This window comes from Phyllostomus discolor, chromosome 6, assembly GCF_004126475.2.
Source record: "Phyllostomus discolor isolate MPI-MPIP mPhyDis1 chromosome 6, mPhyDis1.pri.v3, whole genome shotgun sequence".
Taxonomy (NCBI): Eukaryota; Metazoa; Chordata; class Mammalia; order Chiroptera; family Phyllostomidae; genus Phyllostomus; species Phyllostomus discolor.
Window position 1 is genome coordinate 83,693,544 of NC_040908.2, and position 26,129 is coordinate 83,719,672.

At 48.5% G+C, this 26,129-nt stretch overlaps 1 protein-coding gene across 2 annotated transcripts in view; it reads right to left on the reverse strand.

The window, feature by feature from the left end:
- ZBTB16 (zinc finger and BTB domain containing 16) overlaps nucleotides 1–26,129 on the reverse strand; it is a 190,936-nt gene that overhangs the window by 7,995 nt on the left and 156,812 nt on the right. For both annotated transcript variants that reach the window (XM_028514285.2, XM_036028537.1), the window contains exon 5: nucleotides 2,806–2,976. In XM_028514285.2, the coding sequence (XP_028370086.1) occupies nucleotides 2,806–2,976 (171 nt within the window). The remainder of the gene's footprint in view (nucleotides 1–2,805; nucleotides 2,977–26,129) is intronic.

Consider the following 26,129-nt stretch of genomic DNA (forward strand, 5'->3'; position numbering starts at 1 on the left):
GCTGTGCAGACTGCCTGCCCCAGCCGCCAGCCCCACCCAACCCAAGGGGAGGAGAGGCCCATGCAGACCCTGGTCTTAATTAGCTGATGAGGTGGGTGTGTGCATGCCTGTGCCGGCATGCCACTCTCTGTGTAGACGGCTGAGCACACAGCCTGTCTGACATCCAGTGCCCCCTCCTTACTGAATCAGCAATGATTACGACTTTAATCAAGGATTCTGTATCCTCATTAAGATATAAATAAATAAATAAATAAATAAAGTAAGTAAGTAAGTAAGTAAGGCCATGGAGACTTCAGCCAGACCCGGTAATTAAAATGTACATCCGAAGCCACCTGGCTGGGAGCAACTGGCGCCTGTGCCTTCCTCTCTGGGGGGTGGGGAGAGCCCTGAGTTTAAAAAACAAAGGGTTAAGACAGAGAGGTTTGTTTAATCAGATTTTTATAATTTAATTACAAAGTGGATCACATGTTAAATGAGGTTAAATAGGAAACCTCCAGAGTCATCCCAGGGGGAAAAAAAGGAAAAACTTAAACACACACACATGTGCACACATGTGCACACATGTGCGCGCACACAGAGCTTTGGAAACATGGCAAGCACATGGTCTGAAACCCTCACCTGGAGAGCTAATCATGTCAGCATTGCCATAATGCACACAAAACTGGCTCTGGAACTCAAAATCCAATTTGTGGTATGTTGATTAACTCTGTAGCCTCTTTAATGAGCTTGACATTAAGTGCAGGACAAACGAGACTACTCAGAGCCCCCTCCGGCCTGCCCAGTGCACCTGTGACCACAGTGGTCTGTCCTTACCTTGTGGTTTCCCTGGTATGGGCCAGGCCCAGTGTCATCCTCCCCACACCAGTTCCATCCCCATCAGCAACTCATGCCCCTCCATGCAGCACAGCTGAGAGTTTATTATACGATGAGCCGTGTGAGTCAGGGATCCATCAATGCCAAGAGCACGGCTGGACTAACTTACCAAACACAGCTGCCCATGCTAAATACCAGGCCCCAGCAGCACATGGGCCAAGAACAACGGAATATTAATGAGGCATTGTGTGGGGTGTGCTCAGCCATATAGGGCTTGTGTGTACAAAGGCTCACTGGTGTGGAAATCGATAGGTGTGTGTGTGTACACACAGCAGGGCACACATTCCATGTGTCCTAGATTAAGCAAGTGCTTCTCCCAAACTACGTCTCCCTTCCCACAGATCTGAGCCATGACTGACACAGAATTATGTGGCATTTTGATAGCTGAGCTCTTTGAAGGTGGCCTGGGCAGAGCAGGGCATATCTTCAGTAGGCTTAGCAGGGCTGGGACCATTCAAGTCCCATGAAGCCAGGAGATTTGACTCAGAGTGTCCTCAGAAGTTGATGAAGGTGACTGGCATTTGGTAAGGCTGAACTTGGGGACAGAGTGGGGGAGGTGTTGACAGAAAGGTTCATATACCTTCAAGGGATGCTTATGAGGCATTGCAGAGGAAGTTCTTAACAGCATTCCTTCCTCCTTAGTCCTTTTGGTCAGGCCCTGCCCTTTGGACCTCCCCCATCCTATGCCAGCAATTCTAAATTATTCTCAGCAGAATTGGTGATGCTAAGACAATATGCTCCCCCGAATAGAGTGGCATCCAGAAGGCAGAGCTCAGACAGGCTCCTTGGCGGGGATGCCCACTGCTGGCAGGGCAGGCCCACTGAGACCATGGCAAAGAAAGCCCCTCCCTTGTTCAGCAGAGCCACCCATGAAAGGTGTCGCCTGCCTATTTAATCCCTGAGCTGTGACAAGACTCAAGAATGAGGAGAAAAAGTGCTCACCCACCCATTCCTGTCTGTACCCAGTTTTTTATGCCTTCTCTAACAGACATGCATATACATCCTGTCACAAACCCAGATACAGAGTCTGCCTGTCTGTCTTGCTGGCCCCACCCCATCACTGCCTCTCACCCCAAACCCAGGAGAGAACACACAGCAGAGGTGCATGCAGACTCAGAAATGGGTAAACTTTTATCCATGTACCATCAACAAGGACCCACTTTTGTCTTAGACCAAGGACAGAATTTAAGTCGTCCATTCCCTTACTGCGGGGTGAGGGGCAGATACAAGGAAGAAATGACTCTTGGCCCTCAAAGACCAAGTGTCCCATCCCCAAAACCCAGAGGGTGGTGTGGTGGCACCTGGTCTAGCCTCCTTGACTCACAGCCCTTCTCCTCCCCATCACCTGGAGCTGGCTAAATGAAGATATTTCACAGCTCATTGTTTACTCTGCAAAACAAGGTTAAGTCCCCAGTAGAGAAAATGTGCTTCTGCTATTGTGAAGCAATTAGGACCACTTCTGCAATGCTTCCTTAAGAGCTGGAGGCTGACCTCGGGAATGTGGGTCTGTGGGACGGGGCCAGGGAGAGGGTGGGGTGTGTGGCAGAGAGAATTTGAGACCAAGTAGGTTGGTTTTTCTCAAAATGAGATTTGGGTCCACTGTCCTCAGAATTCTTTGGGAATATCTATGAACAATGTTGAGTCTTGCACCCCACCCCAAATGCAGTATCAGGGTTTCTGAGGCGGAGCCCAAGACCATGTTTCTAACGAGTTTCCTCTCTGCTGAGCACTGAGAAATGGGGCACGCAAGTTCCACACGGTGACATGGGGAGAACTATCAGCATGTACTAGCACGAGGAATCCTCCAACCCACCCTAACCCTTGAGCAAGAAGGGCTGAAGGCTAATTGTGCACAGCACCTCCTGTTTTTGGAGGTAAATCCAGATATTGGTTCCCAGAGACCCTGATCCACCCGTCACCCGGCCGGCCTACCTGTGTGTGAGCGCAGGTGGCGCTTGAGGGCAGTGTGGCTGGGGAAGGTGCGGTTGCACTCGCTGCAGATATAGCTTCGCACACCCGCGTGGACCTCCATGTGCTGCTGGAGCGCACTCTGCGCCTGGAAACGCTTCCCGCACAGCAGACAGAAGACAGCCATGTCTGTGCCTGTGGGAGACAGGAATGGGGAGAACTCAGGCAGCTGGAGCACAGGGCCACTCTTTACCCATCCAGGCTGGAGCAAGAGCTGGCACCAGGCCTAGTGCCCCCGAGGTCCCATGCTCAGGGGCAAACCGGGAGGCCGCCCAAGACATGCAATGCTGATGGAGCACCTAGTATGTGATCCAGTGGTGGACAGAGTCAACTCACTTCCTGCACTATGGAGCCTAAAGTCTAGTAGGAGAAAGAGGGGCATTCATCCAACACACCACAGAAACAGATGTGAGATGGCAATTGTTATGGGGTGCTCTGTCAGTGGCATGGCTCTAAAATGGCATATATCAGAGGGATTTTTTGGAGTCTGGGGCAGGAGGCGGGCCTTCAGTGTGGCCTCTGTGAGGAATAACAATAACGGAGATAACATCTGCCAGCTATTGTTTGAATGTAACTAACTCTACATCCTCACCCTTCAGATAAGGAAATCCAGGCACAGAGACTGAGCAACTTGTCCAAAGTTCTGTGGAGTTCCAAAGCAGCAGAGCTGGGATATACACCCTAGCAGCCTGGATGAGGGTCCTCTCCTTATGCTACTTCTATCAGGTTCTATTCTTTTACCCACTTCTCCATTCATTAAAGCACACATCTTAAGGGTCCATTCAATCAACACATATTATTTTAGTACCTTCTACAAGTAGGACCCTGCTCTCATCACAGAAGTCACCCAGCACACTGGGTGAGTGGAGGAAAGCATTCCTGCAAGAGGAGACAGTGGCTGTGCAAACACTCAGGCAGGAGAGAAACATGGCAGGTTGGAGGGTGAGACAGAGAACAGTGCGGCTTGGGCGGCAGGGAGAGCAGGGGAAAGCCAAAGAAGTAGACAGGGCCAGGTTGTGTAGGGTCTTAAAACCATAGTAAGGGTTTTGGGTTTCATTCCAAGACCAAAGGGCAATTTTCAAAACAATTTAAGCTGGGTAACATGAGATTTTCGTTTAATTCAGTCCAGTCATTGCCCGTGCTGATCCGAAACACAGGCAATAGGGTGGGTACCCCACAGCACCCTCCAAGGACAGGCTGCCCTTTCCTGTTTGTTAGCCCGCTGTCCAACGCTGCTCTGGAGCCCTGGCCTTTCTGGGTACCGCACCATGTGAGGAAGCACCTACACCTGCTGCTTTGGATAGTTTCCAGAGTATGTCAGCCGCCCTAGGAAGCCCGTCTGCTCAACTCTCTTTGCTGGCATCTGGGCTGCATCACCTGTAGGCAGGCCGGGCATTTGTCAACCCAACCCAGAGAGGGGGAAGGGGCAGAGCACTGGCTGCTCAGTGTGGAATCAGAGTTCCCGGGAGGGAGTGGGGTGAGGAGAAGGACTGCACGAAGAGCCTGCCTGCTGCCTCCCTGGTCCACCCATGGAGATAGCAAGTGGGAGGTCTGTTCTCCTCACCTCAGTCCCATTCATGGCTGGTTTTGGGAAGAATCAGTGGGAAGGCAAGACCTCTCACTCCTCCCTATTCCTCCAGCCCTCACAGCCACCTGGGTAGACACTCAGAAGACTAGGCACCTATAGCCATGCTCAATCTATGCTGCCTGCATCCTGGACCAGGGAAGGCTGGGCAGGAGACAGTACAAGAAAGGACACAGTTTTGTTCCTGGCCTCAGAGAGCAGAAGGGAAGGGAGCTGATATAGGCATTGTGCTAGGTGCTTTATCTGTGCTGTACTCTCATGTAAAACTGGCTACTCTCCAAGGCAGACATTCTCATTCCTCTTTTTACAAATGGGAAAGCAAAGAGCTTAAATAACTTCCATAAGATCGCACAGTGAGAAAGGCAGTGTTGAGGTCTAAAAATGCATATGTCTGTCTACTGTCAGAAACCACAAGGCTGGGCCCATGTCTACCTCTGAGTCTGCCACTCATCTGCCTGGGCTTCCCCTGCAAAAGCAAAGTAAGATCACAAGCAAACCAGCTCCAAACACGGCAGGTTCAGGAGTTCCAGTGCATCCAGGGCCCCCTCTAGCAATGCTTAGAGAACCTGGGCTGGAGGAGTAGACTGGCAGCAGAATCCCAGGCAGGCTCTCTGCAGACTTCCAAATCCCTGGCAGGCAGCAAGATCTCTGGGAGGTGTTGGGGAACCCAGCTCCATTTGATCAAGGGGCACACCAAAGGGAGTGGTCTATCTAGGCAGAAGCAGACCAATGGCTGACAATGAGGCCCCCAAATCCAGTCCATTCTGGCCAACATACCGAGGAGTGTAGTCCATCTGCCACATGTTCTGTGACACGGCAGCCCTGGCTGCTTCATTCCAAGGGCCCCCAGCACTGGCCTCCTCTGTGCCCCTAACATCACCCCACAGAGAACCCTGATTAAGCCAGATGTCAAACAGCTGCTCTAAATTGGTAAGATGGACCAGGCTTCCTGGATAAGGCATGTCCAGGTTTTTCCTCATACATCCCCTGAAATTTCCAGGGTGGAAGGAGCCTGGGTCAGAGGGAACATGAAAGGCATTCCCATAGAATACCCTGAGTCTAAAAAGCCAGGCCCAGAGGAGCTCTGAGGGTCGGTACCACCTGGCAGGACAGACTAAGACTCCTGCGGCACTTGGCCCCCTCAACCTTCCCACGGCCCCTGGAAGCTGTCCCCTATGCCATCCATCCTCTGGATGGCCTGAACCCACTTCGGGTCCATTCAGCTGACTCAGCGAATATTACCAAGTGTAGACACTGTGCTAGGTTCAAGGGATATGCTGTGATTGACTGGAGAAGCAGAGTCCCAGACTATTAGGAGACATCAAGTCAGCAACCAACCAGAGGGCAAGACAGGATGATTTCAAGAGGCTTTGGAGCAGATTCTGAGAGACTTTTCTCAACGGCTTTGAAAAATGAGAAGTACTGAGAAGCGAGGACTAGGACATGGGACACAGGAGCCAAGTTAAGGAAACACCGCAAGCAAACTTCAGGGGTGGGGGACAGAGGACAGGCCCTGAGGGTAGAAATCAGCAGGGAAGGTTATTGGGGGTCAGATCATGGACAGCTGTATTGCCAAGTGGGACAGATTACTCCTCATTCTATAGGCAATGCAGTGCCACAAAGGGATGAGGGTGCTGACATGATCCTAGCAGTATGTGGGGGCAATTACCCTGGGGGCAGCGTGGGGTCAGTGGCTGCAAGCAGAAAGAGAGCTGATGGCTTCTGTGCTACCACTAGAGGAGCATGGGAACCAGACTAGGGTAGGGGCTGCAAGGACAGGAAGAGTCAAAGAATGAAATCCAAGAAGGTGGTATGGCAGCACCTGGGGTCTGGGCCTGAGACAGGAAGCACCCTGCACCTGAAGTCCCAGACAGCAAGATCTGCACCTCGGTGACAGGTTTAAGATGATATAGCTGCCACCTAGAAAGAAAATGGAACAAGGTCCCTCCCATTGTCTCTCTCCCCTTCCTGGGACCTCCAACAAGCCTCAATCAGGGGCTCTCTCTCTGGCCACTAGGACACTGACACAGTCTCAAAGACAAAGGCAAGGGTGCTCTGAGGCCCCACACCCACACTCCCTATTCTTATGTGTTTGAACACCAACAGATGAGGGAATGGAAAAAGATTTTAAATAGAAAAAAGGGCCCTGGCTGGTATAGCTCAGTGGATTGAGCACTGGCTATAAATTAAAGGGTGGCTGGTTCAATTCCCAGTCAGGGCATATGCCTGGGTTGCAGGCCAGGTCCCCAGTGAGGGCCACATGAGAGGCAACCATATATTGATGTTTCTCTCCCTCTCTTTCTCCCTCCCTTCCCCTCTCTCTAAAAATAAATAAAACCTTAAAAAAAAAAAAGAAAGAAGGAAGGGCAGGAGAGAAGTGGATGAGGCACAGGAAAAGCTATTGGTGCACACAAGTTAAAAATCTCAAGACTAGATCTGAGCCATTAAACAATTTGCTATAGTTTCTGCCTAGCTGATTGTCTGCATGTATGATAAGTCAGCGTAGATTCTATTACACTGGGAGATTAAGCAAATAAATGCTAGCTTTTGGAAACACATTAAAATGTGGGACTATGAAAATAAAATCATCTAGAAAATTGTATTAGCAATTCATTAGTTGCAGTGAGATGTGCAGCAGGGCAAGGGGATCCAGCAGCCTCTGAACACTCTGCCCGCTTCCATGCCTGACAGCATAACATGAGTGGGGGAGAATGAAGCACAGATATCCTGGCTCTGTCACCTACTTGCCTTGTGACCCTAGGCAAGTCACTGAACTTCTCTGGGCCACAGGATACCTGTCCTTTGCCATATTGCCTGTGGTTGCTGAAAGCATCAAACAAGATATCATGTGTAAAAGCTTTATAGCTATAAAGTGGTTAGCAGAACCAGTGCCAGCCCAGACGACACCTTTGTCTGAGTTAGAAAATCACACCCCTCCTCTGGACAGACACAGCCCCTCATCTGGGTGCACTGCGCTAGTGAGCAAAGTGGCCGGATTCTAGCCTCCATGCCCCCTCAGCCAAGCACCTTGTGCAGGACAACCTGGCCACTGCTCATGGCAGCCCTGCACGGTACACAAGCCCAAGCTGTTTTATTGACTCCAGGCTGCTTCTTCCAGGAAGCTGGCCCTAGAGAAGGCATCTTGGCTGCGTTACACCATTAGTGCTCAGTGCCAAGAACATCCTCCTCTGAGCTCTCACGATTACAGCACGTAAAACCCTGTGTTGCATTTGTTTTTGACATTCAACTCTGCCTACTAGATCATAAGCCCTCTAAAGCAGGAACTGTTCTCTTTATCTTTATTGAGCACAGGGCCTGGCAGAGAGCAGGCACTCAGTGACTGCCTGATACATTAAAGAATAAGGAGCTATGAGGCTATCACAAAGGGCACAGGGGTGGGGGAAGTCATGGTACAGAGAGACAGACAGCTAGAGCCAGGGAAAGCGAAGACCAAATGCAGCCATTGCTAAGAGCTTCCAAGAAGACTCTCCTTGGAAATGAGTAATTCCAAGTGACCTGCAGGCAGCTGATCTCTTTAGGCCTCCTCATGTCTGTGTTGTAGGCTAGAAAGGACTGCCCGGTTCTGACTCCCAGTCAGCTCTGCTACTCAGAAGCGAAGACCCAGACCATAGAAGGTCCAGTTTACCACATCACACAGTGAATAGTCAGACGACCCTGGTTCTGGCCCAGAGGGGCAGCCCTTCCTGGCTTCCTGACCCTTGCCTAGGTAGCTGCTGCCCTTGGCCTCCTTTCTTCACCTGGGAGACAGCATGCATAACTCCTTGCCCTTTCCAACACTGACTACAAAGTGCTATATGAGGGAACTGACAAAAACGTTTCTGAGTCCGTAAATCATGAGTACCATTTTCTATTAATCTATAAATTTCAATGTAAATAATAATTTACATCCATGACTTAGCCTCGGCCCAAAGAAATAATTTACCAGGTCAAAGAAGAGCACTTCCTCCGCTCTTCTGAAGAAAGAAAGGGGCCCACACTCAGGCTGGAGTCCAAGGATGTCTGCTGAAGGGAGTTAAGGCTAGGATGAGGGGATGGGTGTGCCAGGTTGAATCAAGAGTGGTTCCAGGTGACGTGGGCAGGGCACGTGCAAATGCTCGGGCCCCCTCTGCAGCAATTCTGTGTCTGGAGATGGTGACCATGCCAGCCCTGCCCTCCACCCCCACAGGCAGCACAGCCAGTGTTGGCTGCACAGCATGTATGGCTCACAGACTCCCAATTTAAAACAAGTTTAATTTTAGCAAAAAAAAAGGGGGGGGCGGGTGGGGAGAAAGCCAAGGCCAGAGTAGAACAGGAGGCAGGAGGGGTAACATAGATCCAAGGCATTTATTTCACCCAGGTGATGACTGGGTCTGAAATTATGAGACACAAAACCCTCATGTTTATACCTGTACCATTTCCATACCAATTAGCTCTTTAATAGAAAGGAAGGAACAGGACCAGAGGGGTACACAGCTGGAGATGTTCAGGTGCTATACTTTCTTATTATGGAGCAAGGCTCTTATTATCTCTAGATATAAGCAGTTTCTTAATCAAAAGAGCAGAGGGATCTAAATATACTCCAGCTTTTTTTGGCAAGCAAACAGTGACTGCTATGTGCATGTGCCGGAGCGTGTGTGTGTCCAAGCACTTGGACCACAAATAATCTTCTCACGTCCAACTCCCCTGACCTCACCCAACAAAAGAAGAGCTGCTTCCCCTGCCACCCCACAGATTCTTCTCCCCAGAGTAAGAAAATGTGAGATTTAGGGGTGTGTGAAAATCCTGATTTACACTTGAACTATCTCTCTTCCATTTCCCTCCCAACTCTTTCAAGACTATCTTTCTACTTCCTCTGACTCCCAGATTTCTCTTTTCTAAGACACTACCTCCAGCCCTGGGAAGCTAGTACCATACACCAAAACCATCACTGAAACTGCCACCTTTCCCTCTTCCCCATCCCTCCCCCGCCCTCAGATACACACATCACTGTTAAAGACGAGGTCAAGATGCATCATTCACTGTGCAGGAGAGAAAGATAGACATAGAGAAGCAGCCTGGGGCTGACTCACACCAAAGGCAGGAAGGCTCTGTCCACATCTCAAGAAGATGGGAAGGCTAGAGGTGTTGGGGGGAAGGGATGGGAGGCAGACAAAAAAGAACCAAACACTCAGCCCATGATATCAGCACAGATGCCCTCCCCCCTCTAGACTCCCCCATGCCATCATCACTTAGGGATTTTTCAAGGGACTACTGGAGAACCAAGAGCTCCCCTTCTGGGCATAAGTTGCAGGACCACTGGGACAGGCTTCTGAACTTTTCACAAAGGAAGCTACAAACACAGTGAGGGCCCAGCCTGCCCCGCCCAAGGAAGTGTCAGCGTGCTGACCCCTGCAGTGACAGCTGCTAGAGAGTGAGGACAAGGCCCACTGTTTCCTTTACTGCCCACTGCCTCTTTTTCAGAAGAGGTAGAGGAAGCTGAGGAAACATACCTTGGGAGGTTTGCCTCAAACCAAGTTAGCTGTAAAGCCTGTGCATGGGTGCTTGTCTCCTGCTTATAGTCACTTACTGCTGGGCACTTTTAATCATGTGCTTACTTACATCTTTCCAAACCAAGCCAGGAGCTAAAAACCGCAACATTTAGCCTTCTCATCAACTTCAGCCTTGTCAGTTTCAGTCTCCTAGCCCAACCCTCCCTACCACTTTTTCCTTATCTGCTTAGAATCTTGGAAGGCCCCCATGGATGTATATAATCTTCCATTTTCACAAGGGAAAGCGGGAATGTTATGGTTTCCTATCATTAGTCCAGGAAGCAGAGAATTCTTAATGAATAACCAGAAAAGGGAGGAGCTGGAACAGTTGATTTGAATTTGTTTTAAAACTAAGCCATGGATGGTTGTGTAATTAATTACATGTTTCAAGACACATACGTGTAGGGTGCATGTGCGCGCACACACACACACACACACACACACCCCTCAGTCTCTTGGGGAATGTGGATGCATCCTCAGGCAACAACCAGCAAGGCTGGCTCCCAGAAAACTGTGTATTTGTTTAGCAGTGAGCTGCAGACACAAGTGCATTTCATTACCCGGCACCTCCAGTTACAGTAAACAAATTTGTCAGCTCACTAGCTCATTAAGGTGCACCCCGGACACGGGGGATTTATTGAGACCTGCACAATAAAAGTAACATGAATAGATCTGCTAATTTTGTCAATCATTCCAACCAACGAGGCAAGAGGGGAAGAAACCAGGGGAGGGGGACAAGAAAAAGGGTGGAAAATAAAGGAAAGGGGGTAAGTAGGAGGGGGAAAGTTGAGTTTGGTCTGCAAGAGAGAGTAAATGATTAAGATGGAACCAGGTCTATGCTTTGCTGCCCAGTTACAAGGCCATCTCCCCAGCTCTTATCCACTTCTGGCTGGGGCACCCCTTTACCTCCAACCAGGACACCCTTTCTAGGGTGCATGGGCCGTTGGCAGGAAGAGTGTCGAGGGCAAAATCAGTTGTGAGATGCCAAACCAAGGCCTGGATCCCTGTCGAGGCCACAGTGACAGGAACATGCTCCTCGACTCCTCTTGCTCTACAAGCGACGTGGAACTGAGGAACTGAAGATGAAAAGCTGCACTACGGAAGCAGCAGGCTCCTCCAGGTCAGCTAAGACTGGTTGCCTCTTACTCCACAGTCCTTTTCCACTCCAGCTTCTGGGCCCTTTCAGACATTCCAGAATGAATCCACACTTCCACCACAAGAGCAAGAAGAGGTAAAAGGAAAGGGAGCCTCTGTGTGTGTGTGTGTGTGTGTGTGTGTGTGTGTGTGTGTGTGTTGGAGGGGCTGGGTTGGGAAGTAAATCCAGAGAGGTATGCAGCCCTCTGGTCTGTAACTTTCAAAATGACAGCAGGACTGGGGCAAAGGTCATGAGGTCCAAGGCCTTAAGCACCTCCGCCAGCTGTGGCAGTGCAGCCTGGAGTCCGCAGGACGCCTGCCCGTATAAATCAGCGGTAAGCAGCACCCGCTGGGGGTGAGGACAATGGGCCCACGCAGGGTTGGGAGGCAGGACAATGGGGCCCAGCCAGTGCGCAGGCCCGGAACAAATGTGCCCTGGCACCACGGGGGCCCCCATTTGTGAAACTAATTGGCCCACAACTGGAAAACTGGACCAACTTCAACAGCCCTGAGAGGAGAGGGGCGCCCACAGACACCTAACCTCGCCCAGTCCTGGGGGAACCTGAAACAGAAGCTTCTCTCAGGTAATGCCCATTTGGTGGAAGGAGAGAGGGGCCTCTGAGACAGACCCACCTGGGAGAAGATGGCTAGGGCATGTGACAGGGGGGCATTGTGCTGTCTTGCGGGACCCACTTCTCCTCCCAAGACAGAGGAAAGAACTACCTTCCTCGGTTTCTCTTTATTGCTTGTTCTGTAGGAATAAAGTTCAAAGGGGAGAGACAGGTACCTGTCTACCTCTGGGTTCCCAAAGCCAACAGGCTCCCCGCTTCCCTCATTGTGGGTAGGTGGGTGAGTGGCAACTAGAGCTGCGAGGGGGTCCTTCCTCAATCTGTCCTCCCTGGCATGTCTTCAGCTCTGCCTGGAGCTGTGGTGGGAGGCCTGCAGCTCTCTGCAAGGCTGCATGAGAGCTGGGCAGTAGGAAACCAGGGCCCCTCTGTCTGGACCCCATCTGGTCCAGGAGGTTTCTGGGGACAGAACCCCTGAAGTGTGTGGTGAGAGGTCAAGAAGGCATGTGAAGGGGCAGGCCAGGTTAATCACCCTGCTGCCGTACTCTAGGCCCATCCTTTCCTGTGACCTTTCACTACCCTGGCTCAGTGACTAACTTGCTGTGCACTCTTGGGTAGGTTACTCAACTTCTCTGACCTTGAGTTTCCTCATTGGAAAAATAAAGGTAGAAGTAAACTATTCTTAAAGGGCTCCCCCCACTCTAGCAGTCAATGGTCCTCTGCCTACTAAAGAGGGCACTGGAATACTGAAAGGCCCTTTCTCCCATCGAGATGTATTTCAGACAGTTCTCCAAGTCTGTCTCAACAGCCTTCCTGTAGTTAAAGGGAATCTTGAGGTTTCAGTGGGAACCAGTGTCTTAGGCTCACTGAGGGACAGTCATAGGCAAGGCAAAGAAAGGATCTAAGCTTGCCTGAGCGCATTTGCTAGGGGCCAGTTGGGTCTGTCATTCCGAACCCTTCTCGAGCAGCCCTGTGAGGCAGGGATTTTTAGGAACATGCGGAAAGCAAGACCTGAGAGAACCTGCCATACCCTTTATCCCAAGGGACCACCGGTTACCTGCTAGTACCTCCAAGAACTGGCCACATACCCAGAAGGGCAATTCTTGAGTCTCTGGGTCTGAAGGTATCTGTAAACCTCTCTGTGCTCTGGAAGGGCATGGCTGGTGTGGTGGGGAGGGGGAGCGGGGGCTTTCTCTCCCACGTCCCCAACACTAGGGTGACAGAAAAGACAATGATGTGGCACAGAGGGTGACCAGAGAACCAGACCCTCTGAATCCAGTGGTCTCAGGTCCTTCTCATGGTGCCTAACGCATAGCAGGCACTTACATTCTGAGCAGTGTGTCCAGAGCTTCGTGAAAGAGCAGAGGTTTCCCCTGACGATGAGACCCAATTTCCTTATTTGTACAATAAATTATCCGCGGATCTCTTCCATTTGTCGTACTGTGCACAAAGCATTTTCTAGAGACACACTGTCTCCTGTTCCAGGTATCTGAAAAGTCATCCTGAGGCCCCTGGGGAGGAACTGGGGCCCAGAAGAGGGGTCTTTTGAAAAAAGAAAACAGTGAAGCTGGGGTCTTATTTAAAGTTTCCTGTAAATCCCAATGTATTCCAGAGATATTGTGAGGTGAAGACCAGAGGAGGCCATGTGGAAGAGAAGGGACAGACCAGAAGAGACAAACAGAGGCAAGAAAAAGACCCCGAAAGACAGAATGGGGTGGGGCGGGGCAGGACCGGGGGAGACAGAAATTCAAAATAAAATGAAATACTGATTGTTTCAGAGCCATTTAAATATCTGACAAACATTGGGAAATGAAAAGAAAACCTACCCCATATGAATATAACAAAACCAAACCAAAAAGAGAGAGAAGGGTGTATTCATTTTACTGACATTTTAATGGTTTCTCTCCTTTCCCCCCTAGAAGATGATTACAAATTAAGCAACATTTAAATGCTTTTTACTGTCAACAATTAAAAGCAGGGCTACAAGCCTGAGAGTGTGCTGGCCATTCATTCCCACGGCAACCAGGGTACCAGAGGCACTGCCAGGCCTTCTCATACTGTACCACACACAATAGCCACATAGGGAAAAGTGCGTACACCGTTACTTTTGCAGGACATTCAGAAGCAAATTAAAATATAAAAGGCACCCACACAAAGCCACACAAAGGTTCATACCAAGAGTGAGGGCAGGGCAGGTCAAGCTCGTGGAATTAAAAGTCTTAGCAACACTAGGGCTTAGGCACAACCAGATCACACCTGTTTGTGCAGGGAGGGGGAGAGAGCGAGAGATGCAGGAAGGAGGAGCTGCTTTTCCAGGGACAGATGAAGAACAGTTAGAGACCCCAAAAGCTCTAAGCCAGACCCCAGACCTCAAAACTGGCCAGGCAGTGGAGAGGAGGACAGACACAACAGCTGCTCCACCCTGGGCTCCAGCTGTGGGCGCCAGCCCACCAACATCCACCCACGGCCACCCGGCCATACCTGCTCCACAGCCTTCCCTGCTGGATCGCAGGGAGAAACCTGGTGATCTCAATGTCACTCTGCTCAGTGGAAAGGATTTCAAGGAGGACAGACCAAAGAAACACATTTAATTTTTCAGCAACTGACTCTTTTTTCACCGTCCACACTATCACTACCAATTTAGGCCCAACCCCTGCCCACCCAGCCTGATTCCACTAATACTCAACGCCTTTCCGAAAGGCTAAAACCCAGTCCGTCGGGGTTTCATCCCAGCAAATTTTGTTGCTATAGCTCTCTTTCAGTCAACTCAGTATGGACTCTAAGAATCCAAATTATTACAGGAACCTTTTAGAATAAGGAATAATGAAATCTTGCCCCCAGGATAGAGGAGAGAAAAAAAGGACTAAAGAGGAAAAGGAGTGGACGTGGTGCCAATGGGATGTAGCTACCAATTTCCTTCCTAGTTCTTCAGGGTGGAAGGTGGGAAGACACAGAAGTGAGCTGGCTCCCAGGTGGAGAGTGAGAGGCTGGCTTTAGAAGCAGCGGGTACATTCTGTACCGTAAAGTTTAACATGCAGAAGGGACGACAGAGAAATAAAAGAGACACGTCCCCTTTAAAAGGAAATATAATTTACAGTGTGCAGCCAGGCGGCCCATAGTTTCAATCTCGTTTACTATAGAGAAAACTCTGCTAGCTGTTCTCTATCCCACAAATCCGATTTAATCAGACAAGCCAGCCAGCGTGGCTTGGAGTAAAAACGGATAATTAGTAAACAGAGAGCTACTCCAGTGCTTCATTGGCATTCGAGTTGGGCTACTGTGTCGCATTTAAAATGCAGTCTGATGAAGTTTACAAAATCAAACCATTTGTTACTCCTATTGAAGAGGCTTCAGGCCACTTGCAATTAAATTGGAATTAGTGCTCAGAATGAGACACAGCAAATTCATACTAAAAAGGGATCTGACTTTGAGACATTCGACTTCACTTCGTTTTCTGTGTGAGCGTGTGGGTGGGTGTTACTAAAAGACTCCTTGCTCACCCTGACTCTGCAGGGCTCCCCGACTTGGTGAGCTGGGCCCCCACAACCTTCCACTCTCTGGGCTGGCTGTGGGGCGTGAGGCAGCTGGGGGAGGGGAGGGACCGCCGACTCTGGGGAGCCAGGCCCTGCATTCACACCAGGAAGATACTGTACTAGGGAGAATGTGTCCACAAAGGACCATATGGCTCCCTTCTGCATTGAGCCTTTGGACAAGGGGATGGGAGAGGGGCGGGGAAGCTGCCAGAAGGCACACTTCCAGGGGGCACTGGCACCGCCCACCTCAGACAGCAGGCAGGCGGCTCGGGGAGAAGGGAGCACCTTGTCCCTGTTGGCTGGTGTCCTACAGTGTTCCTGCCTTCCGTCCTGCAAAACCCTGTGCACAGGGAGCATTTCTGTCACCATCAGGACACTCCTGGCCCTGTGCGCTGCCCTACCAGGAAGAAAAGGTGGGCAAGCTCTGCCCTGGCAGGCCTTTGTAACCCAGAGTCCGTCCACAAAACCACCAACCTGTCCAGGCTTAGAATTCAGAGCACTGGTGAACTTGAAGGGGGGGACCACTGCATCTTTATTTTCACTAAACTCTGAGATTTAACAGTTTTTTTTTTAATTTTTGTGTTCTTAGTGTCCCAATTTTTCCTCCTCTGCCCCTCCACTTCCACAGTCAATCCCCACACCATTGTCCATGTCCGTGGGTCATGCATATATGTTCTTTGATCCCTTCACCTTCTTTCAAACAGTCCCCACCTACCTCCTCCCCTCTTATAGCTGTCAGTCTGTTCCATGTTTCCATGCCTCTGGTTCTACTCTGCTCACTAATTTGTTTTGTTCATTAGATTCCACTTACAAGTGAGATCATATGGTATTTGTCTTTCACCAACTATCTTATTTTGCTTAGCATAATGCTCTCCAGTTCCATCCATACTATCACAAAAGATAGAAATTCTTGTTTTCTGCTGTATAGTATTCCATTGTATAAATATATCACAGTGTTTTAATCGACTCATCTACTGATGGACGCTCTAGTTGTTTCCAAATCTTGGCTATTGTAAATAACACTGCTATGAACATTGGGGTGCATAAATTATTTTAAATTGGTGTTTTGGGATTCTTAGGGTATAATTCCAGCAGTGGAATTGCTGGGTCAAAAGGCAGTTCCATTTTTAGTGTTTTGAGAAATTCCAAACTGTTTTCCACAGTGGTTGCACCAGTCTGCATTCCCACCAATGATTTTTAGCAGTTTCTTCAATGGGGAACAAAAGCAACAAACCAGTCATGTCACCTATACTTGTGACTTCGTCGTTGATGTTTTCGCACTGCATTGGCAATGTTGCGATTACCTCGAAATATTTATGCAAACCATAGATATTCAAGGAGCTTGTTAACAGGATAACAAAGAATCGCACATATACTCATTATAAATGGTTTTTAAAAATATTTTGGTATCTATATTTAAACCTTCCATTTATAACCATATGTTATTTTACTTTCTATATTCAGAGAAATTATTCTGAGGAAGTGTTCATAGGTTTCAGTAGATCTCCCAAGGGGCCCCATGGCACAGTGTGTTAAGAATTCCTGATCTAGGGGCCTGGGGAGAGAGAGGAGAGTTACTGTTCAATGGGGACAGAGTTTGGGGAGATAAAGTCCTGTGGATGGATGGCAGTGACAATGACATGACTGCACTTAATGCCACTGAACTGTACTCTTAAAAATGGTCAAAATGATAAGTTCTGTGTTATATATATATTTTACAAAAAATATAGGATTTTTAGTCTGGACTTGTACCTCTCTGGCCCCTCTGCTGCCCACAAGTATGCAGACTAAAACCCAGTTTCATTCCTTCTCAACTTTTCCACCTGCAGGGAGGAACGGAACTGCAGGCTCAGGCTCCCAGGAAGCAAGGGCTCTCCTGCCTGAGTCCTCAGGAAGGACCCCGCAGGAGGCCCAGGCTTGCCTCTCAGGTCTGACCCCAGCCAGCCTTCAGCAAGCCGCCCCAAGTTCAACAATGCTTTTGGTCTTCTCCTCGTCAGAGTGAAAGCTGCCTGGGGGCAGGGACCTCATTTCTCTTATACACCTCTGTATCTTGTGGACCTGGCAGGTGCTTGATGACTATTTACTGGATGGAGGGAAGCACGAATGGGCAGCTGAAGGACTAAACAAAGGAATTTTCTCTCTCTAGACCTCAGTCTCATCTGTGATGTAAAGAGGGAAGGCTCTGTGATCCTTTAAAGCTCCTGCAGTCCTCAGGACTTGCCATGCTCCCTGCCTACTGCCCACACCTCTGCTCCCCTCCACCAACCCCATGTGCAGCCCTCAGATGGTGTATGCACATAGGTGAGGGACAGGCTGAGGAATACTGAAGGTGATGGGCCACTGTCCTCAGATCCCAGGACTTCCCTGTGGACCTCAGCAATGGCTCTGCACTGGCTCACTAGGCCTCATGCCCTGCCACACGCCATATCCCAGAAAGGATATGGGCTGGTGGTGAGGGTGGTAAGGGAGATGAGAGTGAGTCTGTAGACTTGCTGAAGATATAAGCAAGGAGAGGCAGCTACAGAGATCTGAGGATGAGGCTTTTACGCAGTGTCAGGCAGCATGCAATGACTCTGAAAACCTGGAAGGAGGAAACCTGCTATTGAGGGAAGGTAGAAGAGAGAGGAATTGGTTGAATAAAGAAAATAAAAACAATACTTTGCCTATCAGCCTCTCCCACTCCCCCAAATTTGGAATGACCCTCCTTCCAAGTAGGTTGCATTCCCGGCTCACTCACTCTCTCCCAGGGAAAGGAGATGAAGCATCCAACAGGTACATGCCTGGGCTTCGAGGCCATGTCAGGTGGGCGCATGCTCCTCAGACAACTGATGGACAACCCAGTCCTCCCCCTCCACACTTTCACAAACACACATGCACACACACACACACACACACACACACACACGCTCCTTTACATTCTGAAGGAAATTCTGGAGAGAAACACCAACCTCAGTTCTAAAAGGGAAATGCAAAGCTAAATGTCACTTAGTGGTTGGGATTTTCTTCCCTCCCATGTGGGTTTAGTTTCCGAGGTACCTCCCCTTTCAGTTCCCTCTCTGGAGTTTCTGGGCCACTCCCTGACAGGACTGGAGCCAAGGCTGGCCCCATGGCAGATGGGAAACTTAGGGCTCACTCTCTCATACCACATCCAAGTGTCCAGCACCCATAAACAGTAGCTAGAAGAGACATCTCTGTTCTCTCTACCCCAAATTGGCATCGCTAGATTGCAAACCTTTCTATCCTGTTCTTCCCCTTCAAATTACCTTCATTCCTCTCTTTGAGTGGCAGCATTTGTACTTCCCTTGGCAGGCAGTACTGGAATTGTTTGTGGCACCACTCATTCACTCACTCACTCACACACCTAGCATTTCTTGAGTTCCAATCTGCACAGGCGTGAAATGCCAAGGCTACGATCTAAGAATATACTTCCTACCCAAGAAGTTCAGTGGCAAAAGTATAGAGCTGCCCTGACTGGTATGGCTCAGTGGATTGGGCATAGTGCCATAAACCAAGAGGTCGTCCATTTGATTCCTGGTCAGAGCACATACCTGGGTTGCAGACCAGGTCCCTGTTTGGGGGCTTGCAAGAGGCAAAGAGCAAAAAACAAAAAACAAGGACTCCGAAGTCAGATGAAACCTGAGTTCACATCCTGACTCTGCTGTTTATTTACTGGCTATATAACCAGATGCAAGTTTCCTAATATCTTTAAGTCTTGGTTTCTTCCTCTGTACTAGTCATAATATCCAGCAGGCAAGGTTGCTGGGAGGATTAGAAATAATATATGAAAAGCGTCCACCACAGTGCCAGATGGTAGGGAATAGAGAAATGGCAGCCATTTAGAGCAGTGATTTTCAACCTTTTTCACCTCATGGGACACATAAACTAATTACCAAAATTCTGTGGCACACCAAAAAATGTATTTTTTTGTCGATCTGACAAAAATAGGTATAATTTTGATTCATTCACACTAGACGGCTATTGTTTTGTTGGCTGTTGTCATTTTTTTATTTGCTAATCTAAGTGCCCATGACTAAATAGTCAGGTATGGCATGTTTCAACCATTCTTGCAGCACACCAGTTGAAAACTGCTGATTTAGAACACTGATTCAGTGGACTGAGCTAGCCATGGAGAGAGGCATGTGAAGAAGTGGACTGTAGCATTTTAACTTAGATACCATGAACTAAACAGCCCTATTCCAGAAGGTGTGTATAGAGAACGCTCTGGGCCTCTCACCACCAGTAAGAGCAATTCCTCTTAAGTGCTAAATGTAAACCTCTTTCCCACCTAAAGCTCTCTCACCAGAACCATGTTTCCCAAACATCTCTAACATGCCCTTCGTCTCCTTACTTCTTTCTCCGTTCAGTCCCTACTTCTATGCCCATGTTTCAACGACCAGCTGCCTCCTTACAGGTCCCTGAACCTTCTTGTCCATGTTCCTTCCATGGCACTCACCCTGCCAAATCCTAAACCTGATCAGTCTAACTCACCCCCATCTCTACTCCTGGACCTGCCCCCACATGCAGCCTCAGCTTCCCAAGCACGTTCGGTCCTCAACCCACCAGGCTCTCCTTCCTGCTTCCATCTTTCCACCAAGACCAAAACTGTTTTCTCTGATAGCCAATGACACCCATGTCACCAAATCCAAAGGACATTTTTCTAGTCTTTCTCTTAAGGGACATTGTAACAGCATTAAGACTAATGACTACTTTTTCCTTTCTGAAATCTCTTCCCTTAGCTTATGTGACACCCCACTCTGGTCCTCCCTGGTATTTCCTCTAGCAACTCAACCTTTTTGCAGGCTGTGAGTGTTCCATGGGGGCATAATATGTTGGGGTCCCTCTGAATCTGTTCTAAGCACTTTCCTTTCTCTACACCCTCCTGTTTTGTAAAGTCACCTATTTCTAGGGCTTCAAGTGTCTTTTTTTTTTTTTTAGGGTAGCAACAGGGAGCTCCCCATAGCATCTGTTCTTCAGCATTGTGTTCCAAGCATTCTGTAAGACATTTAGTAGCCTGTGATGAACCTCTTCCTGCTTCAACTAGCTCAAGTGGATTCTGTTCCCTGCATCTGAACCCTGACAAATACAGGTGCACGTGGGGACTGTCTCTTAGAAAACTAAGGCAGAAGACATGGTGTCGGAGCTGCAGCAGTGCAGTGAGGCCAAGCTATGAGTTTACTGACAGCAAAAGCACCTCCCAGCCTCAGGTCTGCTTAGTCTTAGCATCTGGGGAAAGGACTGGGCTGGGCGTGGCAGCTAGTAGCCCCAGTAATTGGGCAAGGAGGGACACAAAGGCTAGGAATTGATCAAGGCCTCCTATTGGCTGTGTGTGAATAGTGAATTTTCTGTTGCCAGGCCTGGCAAGAATCTAACCTCCCAACTTTGCAGAAGAAAGTAGATGATATGACATATTTAGAATTATAGGTGTTAAAGAAATTTAATTCAACCAAGTAAATTTAAACATCTAATTGGCTTTATTGAACATTCATGAATAGGGCAGCATCCCATCCAGTAAACAGAAAAAGATCATTTATATGCTGATAACTCCAAAATATACATGGTCCAGTGAGTCTCTCTCTTCTGAATTCCAGAGATAACTGCATATCCAAATGCCTTCTCAGTAGCTCCTCACTGGATGTCCCACACACCTCACTCCTCTAATGTCAAAACTGCCAACCATCTTTACAGAAACAAGAAAAAAGCTCTGCTTCTCCTCTGTGTGCCCCACTTCAGTACAGAACTCCGGCATCACCCAATTAATTGCCCAAGCAAATAAAGGGGCCGTCATCCTGGATTCCTTTCTCTCTCACCTCTCACGGCAGATCAGCCATCAAATTTCTTTGGCCTCGTGAATATCTTGATTTCTTCCCATTTCTTCTCCATCCCCCCTGCAACCACACTGGCTTAAGCTACCATCATTTCCTACCTGGATCATGGCAATATTGTCCCAACAAATCTCCCTGCCTTCACAGTTTAAACCCCTCCAGTCTATTCACAACCATATCACAAGAAGTCATTTTTCTAAAATACAATCTGATGTCACTCTTCTGACTAAGACTTTTTAATGTCTCCCCACCACCCTCAGGAAAAAGACAGAACTACTTACAGTGATTTTCAGGAGCCTTTCACAGAAACACCACTTACCTCTCCAATCTCAGGTCTGGTCTTGTTCCCCACTCCTGTTTGCAATGCCATGGACTTGCCTTATCTCTCCCAACTCCAGACTTTTACCCACGTTGACCTCAGCTCAGCATTCTTCCCTTTATTCCCCATGACCCCACGTTCTTAACTTCATAGCTTTTCCTCATCCTTCAGGTGACGACTTAGATGACACCACCTCTAGGAGGCCTTACAATTCCCCATCCAAGGTGGAGGCGTTCATGTGTGTTGTCAGAACATCTTACACCTCCAACATAACAACAGCCTGTGTGTGACTTCTTTACTTCCTTGTGTGCCTACCTATAGGCTTGAGGGCAGAGGTTTTGTTTTTCTCACCATTGTATTCCCAGAGCCTAAAATACTACTAGGTACATAATGGGTATTCAATAAATATTTCCTTAATGCATAAATAAATAAGTAGGTAAATACATAAAAATTTAACCTATTAATACCTCTGTAGCAAGTTATGATTTCTAGACCCCAAGACTTTAATATTTGAGTCTTAACAATTCCAGGTAAACACCTCTTTACCCTCTCCAGCCATCCACCACCAGCCCGAATTCCATGTAAGCTGTAGGCTTCTCGGCCTGTATGTTCCTGTATCTCAAACATGTATCACTGTTAGGTGTGCACTCCTATCCATCTGCTTTAGAACCAGGGCATGGGCTCTCCTGAACTTGGTTGCTCCTCCCTTACCTGGAAGTACTCATTCAGGTGTGCAAAACTACCCAGACATCTCTTCATCATGGAGAGTCATTCACATCAGTGGCACATCCAGAGCGTTAAGTGGGAAGGCTTCAGAATGGAGTTACCAAGTATTATCCTATGGCTAAAGCTGAGACCTAGCAGCCAACAAGCACGTGCAGTTTGGGACCTGATGTCAAACAAACTTGGCATCTCCTCCTGGCCTCTGGCAGAACATGGACTCAAGGCTGCAGATGCCTCTGGTCTCTGGCACACACTTCCTACCTTTTTCTCCTCCAAGACCACGGCAGGCCCTCAGCTCCTCCTGCAGTGCACAGGCACACAGGCACACAGGGCCCTCTCTACCTGGGAAAATGGGCTCCCTAAAATAACACTCTTGCTGGTTTTCCTCCCTCTCAGATAGTGATTATGTATAATATACTATTCTGAGATTCGATTTCTACAGCAGATGGAAAACCCCTGAAACAGAGCTGCTAATGGAAATGCCAAAAGCCGTGTCACTAACATGCACATAAATTTTGTCCTCCAATACCATCCTGCTAGGAAAATAAAGATTGATTTTTTCTTAAGGAGTTGAACAGGCTTTTGTAAGATTTGGGTCCAGTGTTGTTCTCAGCCCTGGCCAAAGACCCCAGTTTGTGTGGCTCTAGGGATGACTGTCAGGGGTAAATGCAGTGACAGGTGTCCTTGTAAGCAAATATGACAAGACAGGCAGCCCCAGACCAACTAGCTCCTGGGCAAAGGTGCCTTGCCCCTGCCCGTATCATTTAGGTCCCTTCCTCTCTCCAAACACCATGCTCATGCCTACTTCCTGATTCCCTACCTCTCAGGTTCAAAAAACCCTTAAAAATGAGAAAGATACACATTCTATCATGTTTATGCGTCTTTCCTAGCTGTGATTTTTTAAGGCTAGTACAAGGGGCCACTGAGAATTAGAAAACATTGATGGTATTCTGTTCATTCCGGATAGAGTGGTTGTGGGTATTCTGTAGAGTAATTCAAAGTGTTCCTCTGTGAACCCTGATGGAAGCACTGTGGAGTTTCTGAAGCCTCTGGAATCAGTGTCAAACAAGGCAAGCAAAAAAGATCCTATCCTTCAAGAGAGGTCCGTGTCAGAATGGCTGCCTACCGCCACTCCGCCACCTCCTGCCACCATGTTGTTTCACGCACAGAGACATCAGACGCAACCCCACATGGACATCTTGTGGTCACAGCCATGTTTCATACCACGAGTCTGCTCTTGGCACCAGTTCCTTATTCCTCCCCGGCTCCTCCATCCTCTAAACACTGCCTGGGGCACACATCCCGCCCCTCTCCCCTTTCCCTGTCCTTCCTCCTCCTAGTATCACTCATTGCAGTTGTTTCTCTGAAACAATGCCCACCAAGGGAAGACTGAAGTTTCCTAGTGATACCGGCACAGTGAGAGAATGCTACGGGCCACATCTTCATCTGAGATGCCTGGAGACTAAAGCAGATGGGAAATGGCCATGAGAACTGTACAGATCTCCAATAGGGATGGGCAGGGACAATCCCCAAATCTCCCAACTAGGACACTTCGGTAGCTTGTACACTTTGGGTGGCAGAGTTCTTTGTTTAATATACACTTAATTTTAGAAAAATCAACTTATTTAATTTCTGAACAGGCAGGATCTGGCTTGAGGAAGCTCATTCTCCAAAGGATCGAGACCCGGACAGTGGATCAGCAGTCATGGGCATTCTGCACAGGAAGGACAGAGTGTTCATATTAATTAACATCTTCAGAGAAGCAAAACTGTCTCTGGGGAAGATCTGTTTGCTTATTCTTATTTACTCAGTGAGCCTAAATGGATTCTGTGAAGGAAAAGGAAACGACGGAGTGTTTGGACAGAGACTACAGGGCAAGAAGGAGAGAGGGTTCATTCTGCTGCTGCACGTGGACCGCTGTGCAGGAGAGGGTGCCACAGACTGCTGTGGTGATCACATACATCCTGTGTCCTGTGTATGCCTGCAAGTCTTCAACCAGGGAAACGGGGGACAACGTCTACCTAGCAAATGTTTGTGACAGAAAGCCCCGCACCACCCCAAACTTTCTAAGTGGCCGTTGTGGTCTGTGTCCCTACCCAGCCCCATTCAGTCCTTGTAACATCAGATGGGAACCATGTGATGAATCGCTGGATTCTTAATTGGCTGCTTTACTGATGTACTAATTAATTATTAACTTAATTAATTAATGGGTGGTTACCAGAAGGCAATAAAAAAATTAATAGGTTGCTAGAGCTTTTCTCTCATGTATATTTATTAGGCACTTTTATGAACCTGCTGCTGTGCTGCACGGGGGCTGGGGACACACTGCTGTATCAGACAGATAGTCCCTGCCCTCGTAGAGCTTCCCATCTCCTGACGGAGACAAACTTAAACAAATGACTACTTTTAAGAATCTCAAGATTGGAAGGTAAGTTGAGAAGGGATCAGGCCTATGCCTGTTCCTCATATACTCCTCTTGACGAATCAGAGGCTATAAAATGGCATATTTACACACACACATACACACACATCCCCCTGCTCCAATACACACAGTAGAGATGTGAATGGCTGCTATTCAGGGCTGGGTCCTGGGTTATGTCATTGTAGAATAGCAGGCAAGCAGTTGCTAAACCTCCTTGCACTGGAAGTCTGCTTCTGCCTGAGCTGATTTATTCCAAGGACCATCTGGGCACAGAGAACAATGTGCTCTCCTATCTGAATGACCGGCCGTATTAGTCATACCCTCTTAGCCCGACCCCTTCATCCCCTAATCTTCACACTTTCCTTCATTCCTTTTGATGGAGGCCAAGGACTGGCTCTCTTTTCTCACCTCTCCCTAGGCTGGAGAAGCTTGTCCAGGACAAAGAGCTCTGCCCTCATGCCTGTGGGTCCAGCAGTCAAGCTGGGACAGGCTGCATGAAAAGTGACTTGCAGTCCCAACCCTCCATAACCACCCCCACTCTCCTGGCCCTGACTGTCCTGGTTGGACATGGGGGTAAACTCCCCTGACAGTGCTTGCCCCAGGCTTCCAGGGCTTCCAGGTCCCAAGCTGATGGACTTGAGAATTAGCTCAAGGTGGTTCATGTCCTGAAAGCTCTCCTTGAATGGGCCCCACTCCACTGATAACCCACACCCTCCTGAGCACTTCTGCGTATGGCTCGCACAATACCGTCACATCCTTATTCACACCTGCCTTAAACTGTCCTCTAGCTGTTTAACACAGGGAGCCTCATATCTATTTTATTTTTAATCTGCGGTTCCTCCAGAGTAAGGAAGAAAAATGAACTTCCACATTTACTTCCCTCATGGCCCAGCACATACCCAGGCCTGGCGTCACAACTCGATTTTGCAAGGAATGAGTGACCCAACACAGAAACCTGGAATCTCTGGCTGAAGGAGAGACTAAGATCCTGCTTGCTCCCTCCCCCAGAACTCTGCCCAAAGGCCAGGCTTTCTTGGGATGAGAAGGAGCGCCACCTGCTCAGACTGCTCGCTCAGCAGCACGCACCTGCTCAGGAGACTCCTTTTTAGAATTTCACTTGGATACTACAAGTTGCTGTTTATGTTTATGACCTGTGGGTTTTGTTGTTGCTTTGTTGTTCTTTGTCTTAACTACAAAAGGTGGAGAAAAAAGAGAATTCTGATTCATGGGTATGTACCAATCTTCAACCCTCCCTTGTCCACTTGGGCTCCCAAGAGATCCCCACCATGTTGTCTTCACCATTCAAATGAGGCAGGTCTCGGTGCATCTGCATCTGCCTCTCTCTCTCTCTCTCTCACTCAGCTTTTACTCTGTCTCACCTCATGCCAAGACAGAATTGATGGTGATGAGTGAAGAAGATGGGAAAAAACTCAGGCAGACGATTAGCTGGATTAGGTTTATGGCAACAGGCAGCAAACTCATTCATTTCATGTTTTGCAGAATATAAAAACACTAAAACATTTTAATTTTAAATTCTTATCATTGAATTTACTGCTTTTCTCTTGCAATGATTTGTGTTGCTTTTTAATTTTTACAGTCTCTACAGAAGCCAGATGCTACTGCCTAAGGACAAAATAATAAAAACCTACTGCAGTC